Source organism: Malus domestica, chromosome 08, assembly GCF_042453785.1.
Source record: "Malus domestica chromosome 08, GDT2T_hap1".
Lineage (NCBI taxonomy): Eukaryota > Viridiplantae > Streptophyta > Magnoliopsida > Rosales > Rosaceae > Malus > Malus domestica.
In genome coordinates, this window is record NC_091668.1 from 19,852,596 (window position 1) to 19,872,372 (window position 19,777).

Below are 19,777 nucleotides of genomic sequence, written 5' to 3' on the forward strand. Positions count from 1 at the left end.
TGGTCGATGATCATTTGATTTAGTGACATTTAGTATATATTTTGCTAGTTCAGATGTTTTGAACTCATATTGTATGAATGAGATCTTATTTTGTTGTTGTACTTAATAATAAAAAGCACAAATGATTTTGTGGCAAATTTATAATGCAATTCAGTGACGGATTCAAAATAAAAATTTCACGTGAACATGACATGACGAAGAAGCTATCAAATATTGATCAAGTTTTCAAATGTTTGTTTGTATAAGCTAATAAAAGTAGCAATTAAATTCAAAAACACCAATGTCACTGCATTTGTATTATTAATTTGGCCTTGCTTCAACCTCCTTTTTGAGGCATTTAATCGAACAAGTTGTAGACTTGGACCTCATGTTTGGGGGTGCAATTTAATGGGAGAAGAAGATGGTATTTATTGTGTAGGGCAAACAGCCTGGATTGGTCCATATACGCATCTGCCACCGGATGCAGGTGAAGGTGAACAGATGCAATGTATGTTTGTTCTTTTAATTTAGGAGATATCCCACCATATAACGACAGTAGATTAATTTTCCTTTTTATATAACTTCAGTACTATATGAGGCGGCATTATATTTTTGACTTCCGAATAAAACGGTACATCAAAATAGAGTTGGTAGCCTCAATAAATACATCTGTGAGGATTTTAGCTCGAATTAAGAGTTTGAAGCATTTACTCGTTTTCCTCTAGACCAACCATTTGGGTTAAATTCAATATATGTTAGAAGAGAACATAATGTGCAATTTGATTTTGCACATGGAAAAGACACACACATGTTAGACAATAAAATACTTTTTTTTTGGTCGAAAAAATATTAATATGTTGCCATGTTGGGTAACATGTTTCGAATTCAGAACCTTGATCAATGTTGATTCCATGTTTTACAATCATTGGAAGGAATATCAATTTCCTTGTAATTTTTCCTATTCATTTCATCAAAATTTATTACTTATTTTGTAACTGTATTGTGTGGATTGCCATTGCGACCGTCACAAATGTATGAGATCAAGTAATTTCTTGTGGATCCAAACTACAAGAAGGGACTTCGTCATCCATAAGGACTTATGGTTGTTGATATGATTTTTGCTACCTGTGTAAATAGAGATAAAAACACTAAAAAAATACTTGCAATAATACAAGGTTATGGTATAGCAGCTCAAGTAAAGTCGTTTTTCACATGGATTGAATGAATAACTAATGTAAATACCAAATCTTAATTAATTATTTGAAAACAAAGTTTGGAAATGGTTGATTTTATGACTTAAAATAATAAAACGAATTTAGAAAAAAAAACAATTAAATAATTGGCAAAGTAAAGAAAGCAAAAGAAAAGGTTTTTGGAAAGCAATTTAAACATTAGGGTTCTACCATCACCATTAACAATCCTATGCAATTACCAATTACTTATGAATTTCCACATACATGCTTTGAAGGTCAAATTTTCCTAATGCATATTTTCCTCGTGATGTTCAAGTGAAAAACGTATATCTAACATGCAACCCATCTGTAATGTTCAAGCCAAATATAAGCAAGCAAAACTCATTAAGCTTTGTGAAAATCCTTTGAAAAACCATGCAATCTTTAAGAGCGTGATGTTCACCTTAAGTGAACTTACAATTGCTAATCACAAGAAGCCTTCCTCAATTTCAGGGTGATATTCCAACAGAAATTGCATCAAATTACTTATCTAAATACCTTTATGGTCGCGAATTACTAAGAAAATTAGATAGTTTAAACACAATGATTAATAATTCAAAGCTAGCATGTATACATTCATAAGAAAATTTATACAATCACATATTCATGCTAAGGCTCATGTCCTCGCCTTAGCAAAAGGACTAGTTACGAACAATCATAATAAAAACTAAACAAAATATCATTTACTAGAAAAAGAATTGAAAACACTTTGTAGGTACAAGGTTTGAAATTCTCCAAAGTAATGCGTTCCCCCTTCTCAAAACCCTAATGGCTAAATAGCCTTATTTATACACTACTACAAAATAAAACCTACCTAGAAAAGGTCTTCCAAAAACTAGGAAACATAATAAAATAAAATAACTAATAAATACATTCCTATTCTAACTTTGGGAAATCAAGGCTCCAAATTAGGTCCAAAACGACTTGAATTAAAGCTTGAGATGTATTGAACATAATTGCAGAAGGCCTCGAACCCAAAAGACATCATAATGGATGCCCAAAACGTCATTTTAACAACACTGCACACTGCTCCTTTATTTCATACACTTGGTAGAAAAAGTCGAAATTTTGACATGATCAAGCTGATAAACTCACGAATATCCTTCAATTAGAATCACTCCAAAATTCATCCTTTGAATATTTTTTGCTCAAGAAGAAGTCAAATGTCCTACATTAAAAATATAATTCAAAGTATCAAATTTCATACAAAATAACCAATAAATTAAATACTAAGATTAGAATAAAATATATATTATAATATCGACTCATCAGTTGTCATAAAAACTTAAAAAGTAAAAACTTTTTTTTTTTTTGGAAGAGGACATTCCAAGGCAGAAGCCGAAAAATACAGGAGAGCCTACAAGAGGCTAACACCAAACAGGCACAAAGATAATGAAAGCGATGGAAGGGGATACAAACTAGAAGACACTACAACCAAATTGAGCGTCACCCCAATCACCGCCACACCAAATCAATGCTGACAAGGAAGGCCATCCTTGTTCAAAACATGCACCAACGAAGATTAGAGAGAGATAGAAACATGACTTCTACTTTTCCAGCTTCAACATAAAATCTTCGCTATATGTGCGCGCTTCTTTTTACATGTTTATAGTAGAACACTTCTAACACAAGCACTACAAAATTAGTAACAATGATTAAACGACTAAATTGGCCAATTGAAAACACAAGAACTAATTGGCCAATTGAGTAAAATATAGGGAAAAATTGTTATCTTATGATAAACTTTTTAAATGGTAGATTTGTTATGGTACTCTGAAGCATCTTATACACTTTGGATAATGTTTGCGTCCTTTTGGAGATCGTTTATTTATTCCTACGTTAAACTAATCAATGATTCTGGTAATAAGTAGCATTCTCATAGTAAATCATCAATTTGTTTTATGTATATGAATGACTAAAAATCTTTAAATTCATAATTTTAGCGCATATAATCTTTAGACGATGATAAAGAAAATAAATAGTTCTGATTATAATGTTTAGTTCGTTAATGGTAATGGAGAGACCCAAGCGGGTTTAATGGTTTAGGGATTTTTTATTGTAATTCTCTTACAATTTCTTCTGTAATACCACCCGAAGGAAAGGAGGAGGGAAAAGAAGAAAAAATCACATCATCTCAACTGTATTACCGAACCGATGAATACGACCTTGAATCCTGCTCATCGTCTTCTCCTCTCACCCAAACCATTCCAATTCCTGAAAACCAATCACCCAAATCCACAAGCCAACACAAACCCACCTCCATTTCCCAGTACTCCACTCCCCCACCTCACTCTTCGACCTCCAACTCACTCAAACTCACTGTTCGGCCGAGTGAACTCGCTCCTCCCGCGTTCCCACAGCTCCTCTTCGAGCCCCTCACAACCCCAATTCGTTCTCGAAATTCTTGTCTTATTTGCCTTCTCTCTGGCCCTTCTCTGCCTGCGCCTCTTCTCGGCCGTCCTATTGCCGGAGTTTCCTCGCCGGTGGCAGGGCCTCGTGGCGTTTGCTCCCGAAGCTGAAGCCAGAACCAGTGCCTACCCTCCGCACGTGTGGCAAGCCGTTGTTGCTTACGAGGACAGGAGGTTCTTTAGGCATTTTGGGATCGACCCAGTTGGGATTGCTCGTGCAGTGGTGTCATTTTCGGCCTTAGGCGGCGGCAGCACGATTACCCAGCAGGTACATTTTTGTTGAACGTTTTACGCACAGCATGTGTTCGACGGTTTTACTCAAAGAAATATATTTTCTGTTTTTTTAACTCCTTTTTTATTAGCTACAATAAACATATTTTGATTCGTTGCAAAAATGATGTGTTTATTGTGCATCATCATTATGTTGTTATCATGTCACTGTTGTGTCTTTGATATATAATAATATGTCGTCGATATGTCATTGTTGTGTCGTCTGATATATAAATAATGTATCGAAGTTACCGGAAATGATCGGCAAACCAATTGTATTGTTGTAGCTATTTTCCCTTTAGAAAATGGTTCCTTTTGTTCTTCTTTATTAATTTGTTATGTATGTGTAGAGAATAGTTTATAAAGCATGATTGATGGTTGTGATTTGTGAATGCATGGTCTGAAAACGGAATAGTTATATAAAGAACAATCAAGTTAGAATAAAAATAATGGTTTTTTAGCTTCTGGTGTCACATTGGCACGAGATCTTTATTACAGCTTGTAATGGCATGCGCGATGTTGTATTTATTTTGAAGTAAGAAGGGTATAAAATATAGAAATTTGGAATGCTAATTGTGTGAAAATGGTAAGGATATAAAAATTATGTTAATGCACGACACGCCAATCTTCTTAGTTTAGATAAGGACTTGCTGAGGTTTGGCCGGCACTGAGATTTTAATATATTGCAAACCCAGCTGATCTTGGCACCGAGTAAATGATTTTTATCTATTTTGTCTACCAGTTAGGAACAAGTGGGTGGAGAGAGACATGTTGAGAGAGAGAGAGAGAGAGAGAGAGAGAGAGAGAGAGAGTCAACGCCAGTGTAAAACCCAGAAGCAGAATTGGACAAAAGGCATGGAGATAGCCAGAATAGACCATTTCCAGCCTCAACAAAACAAACCTTTGTCAAACCCTCTATTTGTTTTTGCTCTTCATTCCGTCCAACCCCTGCATGGGGTCCTTCTTATTCATCCCTACCGTTTTCTTACCTTTTCTTCTCTTCATTCTCGTCTCCGGTGGTTCTTTCTCAGAGTTCATATACCCGGACTTCTCAGCTTCTCACTTCCACTTCATTGACAACGCCGGTGCCTTCTTGTCCTCTCGAAATGGAACATTTAAAGCTGCTATTGTCAATCCGGATGCTAATCAACTTAACTTCTATTTGTGCATCATCCATACGGCATCCAACACCATCATCTGGACTGCTAATCGTGATGCTTCCATCTCGGCTTCTGCTGAGATGAATCTTACGGCTAAAGGTATTAGCATCTCAGATGACGATGGTAATCCTGTATGGTCAACTCCACAATTCAAGTCATCAGTTTCTGCATTATTGCTGAATGAAATGGGTAATCTTATCCTTCTTGATCAGTTCAATCGTTCCCTTTGGGAAAGTTTTCAAAACGCAACAGATACAATTGTGAATGGGCAACACTTACCAGTTGGGTCTTTTCTGTCGAGTACTCTATCGAATTTTTCAACTGGTGATTACAGGCTCGTACTAAGTGGTTCTGATGCAATACTGCAATGGCATGGACAGACATATTGGAAATTGTCAATGGATACAAGTGCTTATACAAACTCAAACACTATAGTGGAGTACATGGCCATTAACGGAAGAGGTCTTCAACTGCTTGGTCGTAATGGAACAGTGGTTGTGATTCAGGTGCTCTTATCACCCTCTGAGTTTCGTATTGCCAAGTTGGATTCCTCTGGCAAATTCATTGTCCAAAGATTTTCTGGTACAGACTGGAAGCAAGAATTTGTTGGGCCAGCCGGTGATTGTCAAATTCCATCTGTTTGTGGCAGACTTGGTTTGTGTACTGCATCCACCACCCATAGTTGTTCATGCCCTGCAAACTTCCTTGTAGGTTCACAAGATACAGGTGGTTGTGTGCCAAGTGGTTCTTATTCATTGCCGGTTCCTTGCAACTCAACCAATAACAGTAGTCAATTAAATTCACCAGCCGTCTCATATTTCAGGCTTGACTACGGTACGGATTATTTTTCCAATATTTTCTCTGATCCTGTAAGATATGGTGTCAATTTGTCAACCTGTCAAGATCTCTGCTCAAAAGACTGCTCTTGCTTGGGAATTTTCTATGGAAATTCATCTGGTTCTTGCTATACACTTAAAGATGATTTGGGTTCCATTTTTGTGAGTGAAAGTGCTCAAAATGACCTGTTGGGCTACATCAAAGCTCTTGTTGGATCTTCTCCATCAAACTTCAGTGATAATAAGAATCCTAGTAGAAAAAAGTTTCCTGTAGTTGCTCTGGTGCTTTTGCCATTCAGTGGGTTCTTTCTGTTGGTAGCTCTAGGTTTCCTCTTGTGGGGAAGACGGGGACAATCAAAGAAAAGAGACACAAAATTGGGGCATTTTGGGTCACTTTCCTCAGGAGATATGGATGCTTTCTACATCCCCGGTTTACCTAGGAGGTTTGATCTTGAAGAACTTGAAGTGGCTACAGATGGTTTCAAGACCCTGATCGGTTCAGGTGGGTTTGGTGCTGTGTATAAGGCTGTTCTACCTGATAAAACTGTTGTGGCTGTAAAAAAGATAATGAATTTAGGTGTTCAAGGGAAAAAGGATTTCTGCACCGAGATTGCAATAATTGGTAATATTCACCATGCCAATTTGGTCAAATTGAAAGGGTTTTGTGCCCAAGGGAGACAACGCCTTCTGGTTTATGAGTATATGAATCGTGGCTCACTTGACCGGAGTCTTTTTGGCACTGGACCAGTCTTAGAATGGCAAGAGAGGCTTGACATAGCACTAGGGACAGCACGTGGGCTTGCATACCTGCACAGTGGATGCGAACAGAAGATAATCCACTGTGATGTCAAGCCAGAGAACATTCTCTTGCATGACCAATTTCAGGCAAAGATCTCAGATTTTGGTCTTTCAAAGCTTTTAACTCCTGAACAGTCTAGTCTGTTTACAACTATGAGAGGCACACGGGGTTATCTTGCACCAGAATGGCTAACTAATTCTGCAATCTCGGAAAAAACTGATGTCTATAGTTTTGGAATGGTACTTCTTGAACTTGTGAGTGGAAGGAAAAATACATTACGACTGCAAAGCCATAGCCTGAATAACAGTGGGAGTGGTGGCGGCCAGTCATCATCATCATCCGTGTCATTACTTGTTTATTTTCCTCTATTTGCACTGGAGATGCATGAGCAGGGGAGGTACTTGGAGCTTGTTGACTTGAGATTGGAGGGACGGGTGACAAGTGAAGAAGTGGAGAAATTTGTGCGTGTCGCATTGTGCTGTGTTCAGGAGGATCCAACAGTCAGGCCAAGTATGAATACGGTTGTTGGCATGCTGGAAGGTGGGATCCCTTTAGGTCAGCCAAATTTGGAATCATTGAATTTCTTGCGCTTTATTGGGCGTGGGTTTGCTGAGGCTTCTATGATAGATGAGGGAACTGATCAAAATGACAGAGTGTTGTATCCAGAAGCATATGCTTCAACAGCAACAATGGGCTCGCGTACTTTCTTCTCTTACGTCTCTTCCCAGCAGGTTTCAGGCCCAAGATAGTGTTTTAGTTAAGCAGCTTGTGTATAGTTTAATTGTGAACGGGAATTAAATGTTTGTGATTTTGGATTTAATTTTGTTTCACTATGTATTAGAATCTACTGTATAATTCTTACATTCCACAAGGTCCAAGCTGTGCGAATGATTGTTATTTGTGCGGTTTGTGTAAAGAGTTATTTGAGTAAGTAATAAGAGTTAATTGTATGGAAATTGGATGTATCTTTTCTATTATGTTGCCACCTGTTTGCCTGAGTTTTCTTCTCACTTCGTTTGTTATGCAGTCAGAGATATAATTTCACTCATGGTATTTATATTTTCTATTAACAAACCTCATCTTTCCTCTGCTCACTATTTGCCTGTTTGTGATTTACATTGTAAGAACTACAAGGTGGATTTGAATTTGTATGACGCTCTGATACCGCAGAAGAATTCATTTGGTTTTCAGTATTCAGTTTTATAAATATATTGCACTGTCGTTTACTTTCTCGACTAATGATTCTATATATTCTTCTTGTTCTGATCTCACATGGCAGCTGGTGAAAAATACTTTCCTTAAAAATGAACGCACGTTCTCAAGAAAATTGGTTGAGATGGTGTTGTCACTAGCATTGGAGAGGACAATGTCAAAGGGGGAAATATTGAGCTGCTATACGAGTAAGGTCAGATATACTTGTCATTTATCGGATCACTGAACGTATCTCTCTGACATGCCTCTATATTAATTGTGTTTAATATTCTTTATCTATAAGTATACAATATACAAGTTTATCTTTCACGGATGGCATTTCTCTGTTGTACTTTTGAACTCACTACAAGTCCAGATGGTTATTAGGTGCAATTTCGGTGAGGTCCTAGGATTACTGCAATATTGTTCTCCGTTTTTAGTTGGGTTGTCGTATGCTCGGTAGGAGGCTTGTAGTTTTGCAGATATCTAAGATACCCGGTTACGGAGATCTTTTATTCACTCCTGAAAGATATCTAAGAGGAATGTGCAAGGCACTTCATGAGAAATACATCTGCATATAGAATACTTTACACATAGATACATTGTATAGACATTATTGTGGTTGACGAGAATCTAAACATTATATATAACAGAGCTAAGGTGTATGACAGATATACTGGGGACATGGAATTTATGGCGTTGAATCAGCATCTGCATTTTATTTTGGTAAGCATCCATCTTGTCTAAGTTTGGGGGAGTCCTCAATGCTCGCTGGATTAATACCTGCCCCAGAACTTCGATCACCACTCAGAGATCCTTCCAGGTTTGTCATTTCTATTATTGTTTTGGTTCTTTTTTAGCTTTCTTCCATGGTAGTTCCAGAACTGTAAAGTATTTCAATTTGTTTTCTGGTCAGTAGTTTAATACAAGTTAAAGCAATCTTTTACTATGTCATAGAGGAAAAACTTTCCAAGCCAGAGTTTTGAAGAGGATGGTGGACGTAGGCTATCTTGACATTGAAACAGCACTTTCGGTCATGAAACAATATCTTCCTCTGCAAGTTAATGAGTCAGAAGCCCCTATTGTCCTTCCCCCGGGAGGTATGTTACATACCCTATGTACATGTTTCCGACGGCTACATATAAGATGTCCGTTGATGATCATGATGCATCCTATGCCGCTGTTCTAAATCTTGAGCTAAAAATTATTTCTTTTTACTAACGATTTTTTTTTTCTTTTTCGCTTCGTTACTTTCTAATGGTCTTGTTGGTTTGGGATCTTACTGTTGCTTTTTATCTCAGGAGGTAGAAACTCCAAATTCAAGGACATATGGGACTGGGAAACAGAAAGTAAAATATTGGAAGCATGTGAGGATATGGACAGATGGGCTATCAATGTCCTACATACTACTTCACCAAATTCTTTGGTGCATCCAATTACTGGTTGTGACCTGTGACTGGGGAGTCCTAGACTCCTAGGACAAAGAACAATACAAATCTTAAACAAGGACACTGGATCCTATGGGGTTCCTTTTGCTGAACAATCATTGTGCTGCATCCATAAGCAATATCTTTCACTTGGTCGTATTCTTGGGAATATTAATTACTTCTTTTGTAATAGATATTTTTCTTCCTACATCTGTGGTTGCTGTAAAATTGCTGGGATTACAATGTGTCATGCAGAAGTTCTAACAATTATTAGTTCTTCTTACAGGAAATTTTCTGTTATGAGTGAACCATTAAGAAAGTTTCCATTACTAACTAGTTCTTCTTGCAAGAAACCTTGATTGTGAAATATTGATTGATAATTGAACCATCTTTATGAGAATTGCGTGGAAGTAGGATGCTAGTGAATAAAATTGGTATTGACCTTGTTATTTACGAGATTCGAACTTAAGATTCTTGAATAAAATAGAGTTTTATATAACATTCTTGAATAAAATATCCCATTGACTTGATTTGATTCATGAATCCAAGAAATAGTGAAATTCATGATCTCTGTCAATTCTAAAGTCCACTATTTGATCAATTGATGTCATTTCATTAAGCCTCCTAAATTACTTTCATCCATCCTAAAGATTTCATTTAAGTTGGATTTTGGTTATTCACCACGTTAGTAAAGGAAATTGAGGTTCCACCATAAAATTATTTTGCAATAGTAGCCCAACTTACTTATAAGCTTATGCAAGGTCGCTCTTTCCATCAATGTGAGATTATTCTCAACACGCCTCCTCACATGTCGTGAATTTTCAAGCCTAACACGTGGACAACACAATGGGTGACGTGGAGCGCATGTGGCCGTTTGATATCACATGTGGCGCATCTTAAGCAAGTTGTCAAACCAACTCTATTTAGGATTTGGGTAGGCATTAGGAACGGGTTCTGACACTTTCAAAAGTCTACCTTGTAGACTTAACACTCCATGTAAAATTGAATTGAAATACCTACTTATGGTCTCCCGGACCGACAAATGCTACTCCCAATTGTGCAATTCTTTACATGATGTGCAAATATTTGCAAAAACATGCAAACTTGTTCTTCCATTGTCACTACACCATCCAATTTGACTCTTACCGTGGTCACTAAGCATCTGATTTGGTTCACACAGTGAGCATCATCATGTCCTATTATATTGTCTAAATAGGCTGACCCTACCATTCTCTTGAAAAATGTGTAATTTCTAAGTGCAAGTTTCCAATTCCGCCTTCTAGCAGAATTATGACTGATCATAAACCACATCATCAACCAAGTAACACTATTCAAGTACCACAACTTATCAATGAAGCAGCCACAATCTTTCTTTCATTCATGTCTAGTGAAAATATAAAATAACTTTATTAGGTGTTGGCAAATAAATAAATCATTGGATGTATGTGTAATGACACAAGAAGTATACAAGAAGACATGATTGTTAGCCAGTTAAAGCAAGAATGTAAACAAGATTAAACATTCGTAGGATGCAAGAATACAGGGTTATTGTCTAATTATCTTGCTATTTGGCCATGAATGGATGGTTATTGGCTAATTATCTTGCTATCTAATTTTGATGTATTGAAGTATATTTTTCCCTTAACTCCGCCGTGTAAGTTTATCTTACATTGCCGGTCCCAAGCCCGGATAAAGGAGGAGGGGGAGGGCGTCAGGTAGTCGACAGTCGGCACTCCATGATTACGTCGAATCCTTATGAAAATGAATCCAGAACGAAATCGCGCTAAAGCTAGGGCGTCACCCGTAAGTGGCGCGCTGTGTGGCCCGAGCACAGTGATAAGTGAGCAAGGGTCGCTGTATCTCCATCGGCACCCAAATGCAGTGTTAAATGAGCAAGGGAGCTATAGAAACTTCTTTTCGAACGACTCCACTCAAAGTTGTTTGGGAGCATATGCTCCTATCAACTTTACACGAGACACACAAAAGAAGTACTTTGATCCCATTAGACGGGGAAAGGTGAAGAAGCTAGGACAGAAGGGTAGAGTTCAAGAGAGCAAAATGCGTTTAGGAACGTGGAATATAGGAACATTGACGGGAAAATCTATGGAAGTAGTAGAAGTTATGGTGAGGAGAAAGATAAATATTATGTGCCTACAAGAAACTAAGTGGGTTGGTTGTAAGGCAAAGGATCTAGAAAACTCAGGGTTTAAACTATGGTATTCGGGCACAAATAGAACGAGAAACGGTGTTGACATCATCGTGGACAAGACCTTGACACAAGATGTTGTAGATGTCAAGATGGTAGGAGATAGAATCATGGCAATCAAGATTGTAATAGGACAAGAACTTATCAATGTGATTAGTGCGTACGCACCTCAAGTAGGGTTGGATACGAGTTCGAAGGAGAAATTTTGGGAAGACCTTGGAGACTTGGTGCAAGGAATTGCTCAGACGGAGAAGTTATTTATAGGAGGAGATTTAAATGGACACGTGGGCAGGGAGACAGGCAACTATGGAGGTTTTCATGGTGGCCATGGTTTTGGGGAGAGAAACGAGGATGGGGAAGCTATCTTGGATTTTGCAATGGCATATGATCTCTTCTTAGCCAACACCTTCTTTAAGAAGATAGAAGAACATGTGATCACCTACAAGAGTGGGTCGTCAAAAACACAAATAGATTTTCTTCTAATGAGGAAAGGGGATCGTATAACTTGTAAGAATTGCAAAGTTATACCAGGAGAGAGCGTGGCTAATCAACATCGCTTGTTGGTGATGGATGTACATATCAAAAGAGTGAGAAAAAAGAACAAGACTTGGAAGTGCCCAAGGACTAGATGGTGGAATCTAAAAGAAGAAAAACAAGCAATTTTCAAAGAGAAAGTAATCACCCAGTGTGTGTGGGATAGAGAGGGGGAAGCTAACCAAATGTGGGATTCCATGGCTAGTTGTATCTGAAAAGTAGCAAAAGAGGTATTAGGAGAGTCCAAGGGCTTTGCCCCACACCAAAAGGAATCTTGGTGGTGGAATGAGGAGGTACAAACAAAGGTGAAGGCTAAGAAGGAATGTTGTAAAGCCTTATACAAGGATAGGACCGATGAAAATGGTGAAAGGTATAGAAAAGCGAAGCAAGAGGCGAAGAAAGCTGTGAGAGAAGCTAAGTTAGCGGCTTATGACGATATGTATAAGCGACTAGATACCAAAGAAGGAGAGTTGGATATCTATAAACTAGCTAGAGCAAGGGAAAAGAAGACAAGGGACCTAAACCAAGTGAGGTGCATCAAGGATGAGGATGGAAAGGTTCTTGCTACAGAGAACGCGGTTAAAGACAGATGGAAAGGTTATTTTCATAATCTTTTCAATGAAGGACATGAAAGGAGTGCTTATTTAGGGGAGTTGAGTAACTCAGAAGAGTGTAGAAACTACTCTTTTTATCGTAGAATCCGGAAGGAAGAAGTGGTTGTAGCTTTGAAGAAGATGAAGCATAGAAAAGCAGTAGGCCTAGACGATATACCAATCGAAGTGTGGAAAGTTTTGGGAGAGACAGGTATAACATGGCTTACTGACCTTTTCAATAGGATTTTGAAAACGAAGAAGATGCCAAATGAGTGGCGAACGAGCACTTTGGTGGCTATCTACAAGAATAAGGGCGATGTACAAAATTGCATGAACTATAGGGGTATTAAGCTAATGAGTCATACAATGAAGCTCTGGGAGAGAGTCATTGAGCATAGATTGAGGCAAGAGACACGGGTTTCGGACAACCAATTCGGGTTCATGCCAGGGCGCTCAACCATGGAGGCAATCTATCTCTTACGAAGATTGATGGAAAGATATAGAAATGGGAAAAAGGATTTACACATGGTCTTTATAGATTTGGAAAAAGCATATGATAGGGTCCCAAGAGACATTCTTTGGAGGATTTTAGAGAAGAAAGGAGTACGAGTAGCATATATCCAAGCTATACAGGATATGTATGAAGGAGCAAAGACTGCCGTAAGAACTCATGAAGGACAAACCGAAAGCTTTCCCATAACTGTAGGATTACATCAAGGCTCATCCTTAAGTCCTTACCTTTTTGCGTTGGTAATGGATGAGTTAACAGGACATATTCAAGATGATATTCTTTGGTGTATGCTTTTCGCAGACGATATAGTGTTGATAGATGAAACTCAGGAAGGGGTAAATGCAAAGCTTAACCTTTGGAGAGAAGTGTTGGAATCTAAAGGTCTTCGCCTAAGCCGATCAAAGACAGAATATATGGAGTGCAAGTTCAGTGCAAATGGAGGCCAAAACGAGTTAGGGGTGAGGATCGGAGATCAAGAAATACCAAAGAGCGACCGTTTTCGTTACCTAGGATCTATCTTGCAAAAGAACGGAGAATTAGATGGAGATCTCAACCATAGAATACAAGCTGGATGGATGAAGTGGAAGAGTGCATCCGGCGTGTTGTGTGACCGCCGTATGCCACTGAAGCTCAAGGGAAAATTTTATAGGACGGCAATAAGGCCGGCGATGCTGTATGGCACAGAATGTTGGGCGGTGAAGCATCAACACGTACACAAAATGGGTGTAGCGGAGATGAGGATGCTTCGTTGGATGTGTGGGCACACGAGAAAGGATAAGATTAGGAATGAGGATATCCGGGGTAAAGTAGGAGTAGCTGAAATTGAAGGAAAGATGAGAGAAAATCGGTTACGGTGGTTTGGACATGTGCAACGAAGGCCTACTGACGCTCCGATTAGAAGATGCGACTATGGGACAGAGGTTCAGGGCCGAAGGGGTAGAGGAAGACCTAGGAAAACTTTGGAAGAGACCCTAAGAAAAGACTTAGAGTACTTGGATCTAACGGAGGACATGACACATGACAGAACACAATGGCGTTCTAAGATTCATATAGTCGATCCCACTCAGTGACTTGGATTTTCCAAGTCTCCAACCAAGAAGTTTTCCTTACTCGGGAAATTAAGGGAACACTACCTCAACCTACATGCTCCACTCACAAAGCTTCAACATACAAGCTTCAACAAAAGAAAATTCAAAGAACTTAGCGAAGAAGGCTTTGGTGTATTTAACACAATACGTTGAAATGAAGGAAAGCTTATTTATTGATATCCTCGAATAGTTACAAATATGTACATATACTTGAGTCAAAATAAACAAACAAGAGGGAGCCTTCACAAAGGTTGCTTAGGAGAAGTCTCAGCAGTCGGTAGAGCCCCAGAAAGAGAAGGCACCGGAGGGGGATCATTCGGAGCCTCAGTACTGGACAGAACCCTAGAAGGAGGAGGCATCAGAGGTTGATCATTTGGAGCTTCATTACGCGGTACAGCCCTAGAAGACGAAGGCAATAAATGCCTTTGGAACAAACCCACAAATCTCTGATGATCAAGTAAAACCTGACCATCAGATTCCTTCATCTGGTCAAGCTTCCTCTTTATGTTTGTAGCATAGTCATGTGCGAGCCGGTGCAACTGTTTATTCTCATGCTTGAGCCCTCTAATCTCCTGTTTGAGACTCATCACTTCAGCCGCCAATGATTCAACTTGGCGGGTTCGAGCAAATAAGCGTTGGGCCATATTAGACACAGAACCTACACACTGAACACTGAGAGCCAGAGAATCCTTAACAGCCAACTCATCAGACCGTTTGGAAAGTAGTCTGTTATCTTTGGGAGTGAGAAGGTTCCTGGCCACTACCGCAGCGGTCATATCATTCTTCATCAAGGAATCCCCAACGGTAAGAGGACCAGTAGGGGAGACGAATGATGGGCGCCATATGTTGTCTGGAGAAGGCGGGGCTGCCTCTTCAACAAAGTTCAAGTCAAAACGACGGTTGGAGGGGCCAGACATTTTCAAAGGTGTTGAAGAGAGAAGAGGTCGGACAAATCAAGATCTTAGAAGTGCAAGAATGGAGCTTCTACTGGTGGATATTCAAGTGTGCTTTGGAACTTAATGTCAGCCCCTATAAAAAATCTGCACTCGACGAAGCTTCAGAAATCGAAGAGGCGCCTGCTCAGAAATCGAAGAGGCGTTTGCTTTCTCAAAAGCTGGGCTGCTCAGAGACCACGAGGGTCAATCTCAGAAATCGAAGAGGCGTTTGCTTTCTCAAAAGCTGGGCTGCTCAAAGACCATGAAGGCCGATCTCAGAAATCGAAGAGGCTTGCTTTCTCAAAAGCTGGGCTGCTCAGAGACCACGAGGGCCGATCTCAGAAATCGAAGAGGCACCTACTTTTCCAGCCTTGTCAGCACCTGTCACACGCACACTCACTTTTGCGGAAATTATGGGCATTCTGTCGAAGATTTCTGGCGAAGTAGAAAGCACATGAATCGTACTGTTCAATCACCCACTTCCCACACGCAACAGTAGCTCATGGGTACCGCAGATAACTTTGCCAAAGTTCTCTGACAAAGTTGAGACACGTGAAGCTTGCAGCTCCCACTACATCGCTCTGACCAAGAAGGGTAAAAGAATAGCAAAGAAACAACACTAACAAAGTTTAGACACATAAATTTTGAAGGTCTAGCTACCATATTATTACCCACAAGGGTAAAGGAACAGTACCACTGCTGGATAATTGGAAAGTCCCGGTGTGTCAACCTTTGTGCTTCGTGGCAAGGTAGACTAGCAAACATGCCCAACCTTTACTCACTTTCGAGAAAACACTCCCAACAAGATTGCTTGCTCCAAAATCGAAGAGGCACCGCCCTCCGAATCTCGAGAGCCAGACTCCCAACATGATTACTTTCTCAAAAATCGAAGAGAGGGTAAAGGAACAATACCACTGCTGGATAATTGGAAAGTCCCTGTGTGTCAACCTCTGTGCTTCGTGGCAAGGTAGACTAGCAAACATGCCCAACCTTTACTCACATTCGAGAAAACACTCCCAACAAGATTGCTTGCTCCAAAATCGAAGAGGCACCGCCCTCCGAATCTCGAGAGCCAGACTCCCAACATTATTACTTTCTCAAAAATCGAAGAGAGGGTAAAGGAACAATACCACTGCTGGATAATTGGAAAGTCCCTGTGTGTCAACCTCTGTGCTTCGTGGCAAGGTAGACTAGCAAACATGCCCAACCTTTACTCACATTCGAGAAAACACTCTCAACAAGATTGCTTGCTCCAAAATCAAAGAGGCACCGCCCTCCGAATCTCGAGAGCCAGACTCCCAACATGATTACTTTCTCAAAAATCGAAGAGACACTGCTCCTCGAATCTCGAGAGCCAGACCCCCAGCAGGATTACTTTCTCAAAAATCGAAGAGGCATCGTTCTCCGAATCTCGAGAGCCAGATCCTCGACAGGATTACTTGTTCAAAAACCGAAGAGGCACCACTTTCTCAACTTCAAGAGCTGGATCTCCTTAGATAAAGCTTGTCTGTAATCTTCACACGCAACATCAGCTTTCCAGATACCATAGACCACTTTTTCAAAGTGCTCTGACAGAGTTAAAACATGTGAAGTTGGCAGCTCCCACTACCGTGCTATGACCAAGCAGGGTAAAGGAATAACATTATTACTTGATGTTAGGGAGACTCCTATATATGTCGACCTCCATCCCCAACGGACAGGCAGACCTGCAAAAATGCTTAACCCTTCCTCTTATCTGAGAGGGCACTCCCAACGAAGCCTTTCGAAATATTCAGCTTTCTTTCCCCTCGATGATACCTCTGTAAACAAGCTATACTAGAGCAAGAATATCTCATATCATCAGGGTTAAAAGCAAGAGTATCCCATATCATGTTTTTTCCCTGTCTTTTCCTTTGGCCTTGTTCTTACCTGCAAGACAAGGAGAAAGAGAGCAATCAGTCAGCACTTGGAATCAAGCTTCCAACCAGGAACTGATTGCCTGGAACCCCTTACCTGATTACTTACCTGGCATTGCTCTCGAGTACTCATCTTCAACATCTTATGCTTCCAGGGAAGATACCGCATCTGCTTGAGGAACAGATAGGGCAAGTGTGAAGGATACAAGGAAGCATGTGGAGACAAGCGTAACAGCACACGTGCCGATACATCCACTACTCTGTCAAAAGCAAACGTATCCCATATTAGCAGGGTCGAACGTACTCTAGATTTGATAGACTTGTTTTGACCCTCAAATTCTTCAATCAGCCTTATACTCTGGAAGAAACCAGAAAACCCTCCAGCCCAGTTCAAGAATAAGCCTCTGGAAAGTTACTTCTTCAAAAGCAAAAGTATCCCATATCATCTCTTCTCATTTTTCTTCTCTTTATCCTTCATGCTGCCTGCAAGATAGGGAGAATGTGAACAATCAGCCGGAGCTCCGATTGCTTACCTTGTCTGTCACCTCTTTCAGCAGATCCCCTAGCTCGGCGACTTGGGGGATTCCTACTACATGGTTTGTATCGCGCTTGACCAAGCCTGAAAGTACAAGTAAGCTTCAAGTGAAATTGATACATTACCTTGTGCATCTCCACCAGTTATAGATACCACCCCTGGATGGAGGAAGAGTACTTCCAGAGAAGATGCCACATCTACCTATGAGACAGATAAGGCAAGTCAAGACGATACCACACTCCGGTACTTAGAAGTTTCGTGGTTACGAGATCATTCTCCCACAATATTTCCTAATGTCATTTGTACTAAATCATTCACTTGTACTCACTAAAGGAGAGCTTGAACCTATGTACTTGTGTAAACCCTTCACAATTAATGAGAACTCCTCTATTCCGTGGACGTAGCCAATCTGGGTGAACCACGTACATCTTGTGTTTGCTTTCCTATCTCTATCCATCTATATACTTATCCACACTAATGACCGGAGCAATCTAGTGAAGATCACAAAAAGTGACCGTTCTCGCTACCTAGGATCTATCTTGCAAGAGAACGGAGAATTAGATGGAGATCTCAACCATAGAATACAAGCTGGATGGATGAAGTGTAAGAGTGCATCCGGCGTGTTGTGTGACCGTCGTAGGCCACTGAAGCTCAATGGAAAATTTTATAGGACGGCAATAAGGCCAGCGATGTTGTATGGCACAGAATGTTGGGCGGTGAAGCATCAACACGTACACAAAATGGGTGTAGCAGAGATGAAGATGCTTCGTGGGATGTATGGGCACACGAGAAAGGATAAGATTGGGAATGAGGATAGCCGAGGTAAAGTAGGAGTAGCCAAAATTGAAGGAAATATGAGAGAAAATCTGTTCCGGTGGTTTGGACATGTGCAAAGAAGGCCTACTGACGCTCCGGTTCGAAAATGTGACTACGGGACAGAGGTTCAGGGCCGAAGGGGTAGAGGAAGACCTAGGAAAACTTTGGAAGAGACCCTAAGAAAAGACTTGAGTACTTGGATCTAACGGATGACATGACACAAAACCGAGCGCAATGGCGTTCTAGGATTCATATAGCCGACCCCACTTAGTGGGAAAAGACTTTGTTGTTGTTGTTGTTGTTGTTGTTGAAGTATATTTTTCCCTTATAAAGATCACTAATGTCGATTTAAGAATTAGAATTTCCTAGTCTTCAGAATGGGAGACATAAAATGGTGAATTTAGTATGTGTTTTCTGTTCTGTTGAATAATTGTTTCAAATTAATGTGTTTTGCAGGAAAGACATAGAATACATGTGCACAACATTGGAAGTTCAAACTTGAATTCAGAATCACAGTCTGCTTTTAGCTGAAACAGAGGGATATTATACAATGCAGCAAAACTATACAAACTTTGACATTCATGTTCGACATTCATATTCATTTGTTATTACGATGGATGATTCAGTTAGATGTTGTAACAAATGGTTCAGATCTTGACTTACAACAAACCTTAAATTTCAACCCCAACAATAAACCCTAAAATTCAAAAATTCTAATTAAAACACAAAATTATATAAATCAGTTGCAAAATTAGAAAGAAAACAATAACTAGATTCAATCAATTGAAAGAAAATTGCAATAAAAATAGAAGGAGAAGGGAAGAATAGAAGGAGGGGGCGGAACCTAGGAAGAAGAAGGAGGAGGAGGAGGAGGAGTAGGAGAAGAAGAACATGAAATTCAGACGATGAAGTAGAAGAAAGAGTAAGAGAAGACGAACCTGGGATTCTGACGAGAGAGCTAGCGCGAGAGGCAGAGAGAGCACGGAGAGAGGATGCAGTGAGCGAGACCCGACTAAATAATAAAAAAACTAATGAAACCGTTTTAACTTTGATTTTTAACGATAAAGATAAAATAAAGGGTAAAGTGAATGATATCATGATTGATTTTTTAGTATAAAAATATGGTTTTTCATTAAAGTAAACAGTACCGAGAGCTTTTTGTTAAATTTTCCTAAATAATATCGTAGTTTTGGAAAGGATAAGTAATCGGGTATTATTTAATACATACAGACACCAAAGACATGGCTCCGTATTATTAGTCTTATCTGGTGAGTTCTATGGCGTATCAAATAAGGCCTAAGTGTTTGGTTAACTCATGACCTTACTTTGCAGGTGCCTAATTTGCTGATGATTTCCCCATTG

At 39.7% G+C, this 19,777-nt stretch overlaps 1 protein-coding gene and 1 long non-coding RNA gene across 2 annotated transcripts; one reads left to right on the forward strand and one right to left on the reverse strand.

Annotated features, from left to right (window-relative positions):
• The first annotated feature begins 3,213 nt into the window (after positions 1–3,213).
• Positions 3,214–7,640, forward strand: LOC103448105 (G-type lectin S-receptor-like serine/threonine-protein kinase At5g35370). The gene is made up of 2 exons (XM_008387344.4): positions 3,214–3,887; positions 4,632–7,640. Exon 2 carries the CDS (start codon positions 4,842–4,844, stop codon positions 7,431–7,433), a length of 2,592 nt encoding a protein of 863 aa, XP_008385566.3. The 5' UTR covers positions 3,214–3,887; positions 4,632–4,841; the 3' UTR covers positions 7,434–7,640.
• Positions 7,641–8,430: 790 nt separating this feature from the next.
• LOC139198432 (uncharacterized) lies at positions 8,431–19,413 on the reverse strand. The gene is made up of 2 exons (XR_011583905.1): positions 19,354–19,413; positions 8,431–8,759 (listed from the first exon to the last, which is right to left on the reverse strand). It is a non-coding gene; the product is annotated as an uncharacterized lncRNA (long non-coding RNA).
• Positions 19,414–19,777: the final 364 nt, after the last annotated feature.

Coding starts and splice junctions, on each gene's coding strand:
- LOC103448105 (XM_008387344.4), top strand. CDS start 4,842: ATGGGGTCCTTCTTATTCATCCCTACCGTTTTCTTACCTTTTCTTCTC.